General features: G+C 45.6%; 1 protein-coding gene across 1 annotated transcript in view; it reads right to left on the reverse strand.

Moving 5' to 3' along the window:
- CEP57 (centrosomal protein 57) overlaps nucleotides 1-6458 on the reverse strand; it is a 43154-nt gene extending 36696 nt beyond the window's left edge. Inside the window, exon 1 of the mRNA XM_069554923.1 lies at nucleotides 5590-6458. Coding sequence (XP_069411024.1) covers nucleotides 5590-5634 — 45 coding nt within the window. The 5' untranslated portion in view covers nucleotides 5635-6458. The remainder of the gene's footprint in view (nucleotides 1-5589) is intronic.
- Nucleotides 6459-6464: the final 6 nt, after the last annotated feature.

The raw sequence follows: 6464 nt of genomic DNA on the forward strand, positions 1-6464 counted from the left end.
AGTGAAAGGCTTGTAAGAACAATTCAAATGCATCACCTGCTTCCACATTGTTCACATTTGAGATTTACAGCTCAACTGCTACTTACAGATTGTGTTATTTGTGAATATACCTAAGAAAAATCCTCGCCTGCTAAAAACATCTCCACTTAGATTACACCTAAACTGGGTCTGGGGCTTCCCCCTTGGTTCTGCGGTAAAAGAATCTGCCTACAACGGAGGAGCCCTAAGTTCAAACCCTGGGTCAGGAAGATCCCCTGAAGAGGGCATGGCAACCCACTCCAGTATTCTTGATTGGAGAATCCCATGGACAGAGGAGCCCGGTGGGCTACAGTCCATAGGGCTGCAAAGAGTCGGACACAACTAAAGCAACTGAGCACCCATGCTGGGTTTATCAATGTTAAATACACAAAAACTGTTAATATTCACAACTCTGAAATCTCATTATGAGTAGCCTGCTGAATTCATGTTGTAGGTTTAAAAGGTCTTTTGTTGTCTTATTTTATGAGCAGTTGTCTGTTTAGCTAAAGTGCTTTATAAATTCTGTTATAAATGCCAGGCTTATTTTTGATAAGACAGTTAAAAGTATCAAAGCATGGCCATTATACATCAATAAATTGTCATTTTTGTTTTGAGACATAGAGACTTCCAAATTAGACATTTTGATTTAAAACATCAAGTTAAAAGAGTTACACTTTGATGTGTAAAGCATTCTAGATATTATTAAGAGCACTCTGGAAGCTGAGAATCCACTTAAAGCTGAGCTTAGATATAAAAATATATGTTTCCTATTAAAAACTCTATAGAACTGTCCCTTGGAGAAAGAAATGACAACCCACTCCAGTATTCTTGCCTGGAGAATCCCATGGGTGGAGGAGCCCGGCAGGCTACAGTCCACGGGCTCGCAAAAAGTTGGACACAATTGAGCCACTTTACTATCACTTTCAGGATTTCTGTCCAGGTTACCTTAAAATACTAAGGGTTGACCACACCAGTAACTACTTTGACTAGATGGCCTTGGCAGACTTCAGTTCAAGTCAATATTTATAGGCATTTTCCTTTCTCAGTCTCCAAATGATGTTTTGAGAGTGGTGAAAAACACTTCTCTCCTAATATTATTTATTTTTTCTCCCAATAAAATTTAATCACAACTCCTATACAATCTCAAAACCACTATCAGAGAAAACTAACCAATCTAATCACAAGGACCACAGCCTTATCTAACTCAATGAAACTATGAGCCATGCCGTGTAGGGCCATCCGAGATAGGTCACAGTGGAGAGTTCTGACAAAATGTGGTCCACTGGAGAAGAGAATGGCAAACCACTTCAGTATTCTTGCCTTGAGATCCCCACGAACAATATGAAAAGACAAACAGACAGGACACTGAAAGATGAACTCCCCAGGCAGTAGGTGCCCAATATGCTACTGGAGATCAGTGGAGAAATAACTCCAGAAAGATGAGAGCCAAAGCAATGAAGAGATGGAACCAAAGCAAAAACAACACCCAGTTGTGGATGTGACTGGTGATGGAAGCAAGGTTCGATGTTGTAAAGACCACTATAGCATAGGGTCCTGGAATGTTAGGTCCATGAATCAAGGCAAATTGGAAGTGGTCAAACAGGAGATGGCAAGAGTGAACGTCGACATTTCAGGAATCAGCGAACTAAAATGGACTGGAATGGGTGAATTTAACTCAGATGACCGTTGTATCTACTACTGTGGGCAAGAATCCCTTACAAGAAACCGAGTAGCCATCATAGTCAACAAGAGTCTGACATGCAGTAGTACCTGGATGCAATCTCAAAAACGACAGAATGATCTCTGTTTCCAAGGAAAACCATTCAGTATCACAGTAATCCAAGTCTATGCCCCGACCAGTAATGCTGAAGCAGTTGAAGATGAACAGACTTAACTAACACCCAAAAAAGACGTCCTTTTCATTACAGGTGACTGGAATGCAAAAGTAGGAAGTCAAGAAATACCTGCAGTAACAGGCAAATTTGGCCTTGGAGTACAGAATGAAGTAGGGCAACGGCTAATAGAGTTTTGCCAAGAGAACGCACTGGTCATAGCAAACACCCTCTTCCAACAACACAAGAGAAGACTCTACACATGGACATCACCAGAAATCAGACTGATTATATTCTTTGCAGCTGAAGATGGAGAAGCTCTATACAGTTGGCAAAAACAAGACCAGGAGCTGACTGTGGCTCAGATCATGCACTCCTTAATGCCAAATTCAGACTTAAATTGAAAAAAGTAGGGAAAACCACCAGACCTTTCAGGTATGACTTAAATCCCTTATGATTATACAGTGGAAGTGAGAATTATATTTAAAGGACTAGATCTGATAGAGAAGCGAAAAGCAAAGGAGAAAAGGAAAGATACATCCATTTGAATGCAGAGTTCCAAGGAATAGCAAGGCGAGATAAAAAAGCCTTCCTCAGTGATCAGTGCAAAGAAATAGAAAAACACAAAAGAATGGGAAAGACTAGAGTTCTCTTCAAGAAAATTAGAGGTGCCAAGGGAACATTTCATGCAAAGATGGGCTCAATAAAGGACAGAAATAGTATGAACCTAACAGAAGCAGAAGATATTAAGAAGAAGTGGCAAGAATACATAGAAAAACCGTACAAAAAAGATCTTCATGACCCAGATAATCATGATGGTGTGATCACTCACCTAGAGCCAGACATCCTGGAATGTGAAGTCAAGGGGGCCTGTGGAGGTGATGGAATTCCAGCTGAGCTATTTCAAATCCTAAAAGATGATGCTGTCAAAGTGTTGCACTCAATATGCCAGCAAATTTGGAAAACTCAGCAGTGGCCACAGGACTGGAAAAGGTCAATTTTCATTCCAATCCCAAAGAAAGGCAATGCCAAAGAATGCTCAAACTACTACACAATTGCACTCATCTCACATGCTAGCAAAATAATACTCAAAATTCTCCAAGCTAGGCTTCAACAATACGTGAACCATGAACTTCCAAATGTTCAAGCTGGATTTTAGAAAAGGCAGAAGAACCAGAGATCAAATTGCCAACATCTGCTGGATCACTGAAAAAGCAAGGAAGTTCCAGAAAAACATCTATTTCTGCTTTATTGACTATGCCAAAGCCTTTGACTGTGTAGATTACAATAAACTGTGGAAAATTCTGTAAGAGATGGGAATACCACCTGACCTGCCTCTCAGAAATCTGTATGCAGGTCAGGAAGCAACAGTTAGAACCAGACTTGGAACAACAGACTGGTTCCAAATAGGTAAAGGAGTACTCAAGGCTGTATATTGTCACCCTGCTTATTTAACTTATATGCAAACTGCATCATGAGAGATGCTGGGCTGAAAGAAACACAAGCTGGAATCAAGATTGCCAGGAGAAATATCAATAACTTCAGATATGCAGATGACACCATCCTTATGGCAGAAAGTGAAGAGGAACCTCTTGATGAAAGGAAGCCTCTTGATGAAAGTCAAAGAGGAGAGTGAAAAAGTTGGCTTAAAGCTCAACATTCAGAAAACTAACATCATGGCATGTGGTCCCATCTCTTCATGGCAAATAGATGGGAAAATAGTGACAGACTTTATTTTGGGGGGCTCCAAAATCACTGCAGCTGGTCTCTGCAGCCATGTAATTAAAAGATGCTTACTCCTTGGCAGGAAAGTTATGACCAACCCAGACAGCATATTAAGAAGCAGACATTACTTTGCCACCAAAGGTCCAACTAGTCAAGGCTATGGTTTTTCCAGTAGTCATGTATGGATGTGAGAGTTGGACTATAAAGAAATCCGAGCACCAAAGAACTGATGCTGTTGAACTGTGGTGTTGGGAGAAGACGCTTGAGTCTCCCTTGGACTGCAAAGAGATCCAACCAGTCCATGCTACAATCAGTCCTGAATGTTTACTGGAAGGACTGATGTTGGAGTTGAAATTCTAGTACTTTGGCCATGTGATGAGAACAGGTGACTCGTTTGAAAAGACCCTGATGCTGGGAAAGACTGAATGTGGGAGAAAAAGGGACAACAGTAGATAAGATGGTTGGATGGCATTACCAACTCAATGGACATGAGTTTGGGTAAACTCCAGGAGCTGGTGATGGACAGGGAGTTCTGGTGTGCTGCAGCCCATGGGGTCGCAAACAGTTGGACACTACTGAGTGACTGAACTGAACTGCCTGAAATAATCTCATCCATCTACTTACACTTAATAGGCTAAGCTTGTCTTTTATCTTCCCTTTCACTGACTTAGTTCCTGGATAACTCCAGTTGTTACCTTCCTGTTTTCCTGTTAATATTCTCTGACCTCTCCACACACTTTGCTACCTTCATTGTGCTGAAACCCTGAGTATCACTTCTAGCCTCAGCAAAACAAATTTTAGCAACAGTCACCAAAAGGTAAAACTGGGAAAAGGTGTATTTTCGCCAAGGTGATTCTGCTGTTACTGTTTCCCTAAATTTTTCCCCATTAACTTCTATGACAATCTTACCCTAATATTCTTCCTCTTTTCTCATATTTTAACAATTCACGTAGCTGAACTCTACCTTCACACTACCTCTGCCTATTTCAAATTATTTCAAGTTTTCTGAAAGCACTTGTCTTGGCACATACTCCAAATTGCCTGCGGTGCCTTTTTCTCCTCCCTTTTCGTCTCCTGGGACAAGCATTTCCTATTCCTTCACCACTCAGCTAGTTCCATCTTCCCTACCCCAAGAACTGCTAATCACTTTCAAGGTATGTTCTTCTAGCAGGGTGGTATTTATCAAACTGTACTGTGTAACAACCTAATTACGTGTAGCTTCTCTTCAATGCTTTCTTCCTTAGTAGCAAGGATTCTCCCCTATTCATCTGTGTAATCCTAGAGCCTGTCTGTATGCCACTCAGGTTTGCTAGACGAAGAGCTAATGGCTCCAACTTGAGCTTCTTCACATTCATTTACTGCCTATCTACTCCCAATGGGAAGGGTCCCGCTCCAACAAAATACTAATACCTTAACAGGCTAGCGATTCTTCTAGAGGTCAATACAGTACTTAACATCAGCTCTTCCTGCTTATTTGCAACCTGGGGTCACTGTAATATAGTGGAAGCGGGAAGAGCGCCCGCGCGCTCGGGGTAGGCTAAGCACAATTTGAAGTTACTGGGAGGAAAGGAGGAGGCACTGAAGGCAAAGAAAGCCGCAGAAGCACTCGACTGCGTGCAACTCAACATCTGCCAATCAAGCCGACTAACTAGAGCGCCCACTTGGTCTCGGAGAGTTTTCAAGAGGGGCCGTTACACCCACGTGACCCGGGAACGCGGTTTTCGCGGGCCAAGGTGTAGGTAGCCATCCCTGCGAGTCCAGGCAACGTTCTGCAAACCAGAGCCGCTACGCCGAAAGGTGGCAGGGAGAGACAGACCTGGGCCGTCTCAATTGCAGGGTGCAGCCTCAAACGAAGCAGTGGGCGCCGAGGCAGCAACCGGGCCACCTAGGCGTACCCCGCGGCTCCCCAGGACTGGGGGGAAAGGCGGGACCGAAAGCGCTCTGAAAAGTGAGACAATGCACAGGGGGCGCCGGGACCGACTCACGGTCTGTTCGGAGGTCAACGGCTTCTTACCGAGAACTGAGAAGCCGAAGTCTCAGAGACCGATGCTGCCGCCATCTTCCAGCCCGCCCAGGGGAGCTCCGCAGCCCCGGTACGCTCCGGGTTCGCGTGGCTGTTCTTCAAGATTCGGAAGCCGCCCGCCAGGGGCGACTCTGAGCCGAACCCCTGATGGAAGGGGCTAGGGTGCTGGTGCCGGGTCTGGAAACCCCTGCCACACACCCCCAGCGGGACGCCCACGCTCGGAGCACACACGGAAGGACCACACGCCCTAACGGACGTCCTGAGCAGCCAATCAAAAGAGCAGGCGTCTTCCGGTGGCGGGAGAACCCGCCTCTTCCCTCGGTGACGTCACAAGGTAGCTCGTTGCTGGCGGAGCCCCGCCGGGAGGCGGCGGGCGACCGGGCGGCGCTCCTGAGGGGCTCCTCCGCAGAGGCGGGCCTTCTCGAGGGGGAAACCTGAGCCAGGGGTTTTGGTTTCTCCAGTGGCGAGTGAGTCGAATGGGATAAAATAAAGCCGAATTCGAAGCCCAAAGCCCTCCATCACTTCCCTCGGGCTAAACGCCGGAGAGAGCTTGAGTTTGACCCGGGGACGCCTCTCCAGGTGAGGTACTTCCCTTTCGGCCAATAACAAATAGGATAAGGAGGGGCCTAGAGATTTGGTCCAATGGAAGTCAAGGGGAGAGAAAAAAAAAAAAGAGTCGGGGCAGAGAGTAAACCTCCACGAACAACTGCCCAATTAGATTGGGAGCTCCCACGCAAACCTGGGACTGGCTGCTGGAAATAGCCGCGACCGGGGCCTCGGGGCGGGGCGAGTTTAAAGCTGCTTTCGCGCGCTGAGGGCGTCTGGCTGTTATTGGCCGGCGACGTCCTCCCTTTGTGGGCGCGCCC

This window comes from Ovis canadensis, chromosome 15 (genome assembly GCF_042477335.2).
Source record: "Ovis canadensis isolate MfBH-ARS-UI-01 breed Bighorn chromosome 15, ARS-UI_OviCan_v2, whole genome shotgun sequence".
Taxonomy (NCBI): Eukaryota; Metazoa; Chordata; class Mammalia; order Artiodactyla; family Bovidae; genus Ovis; species Ovis canadensis.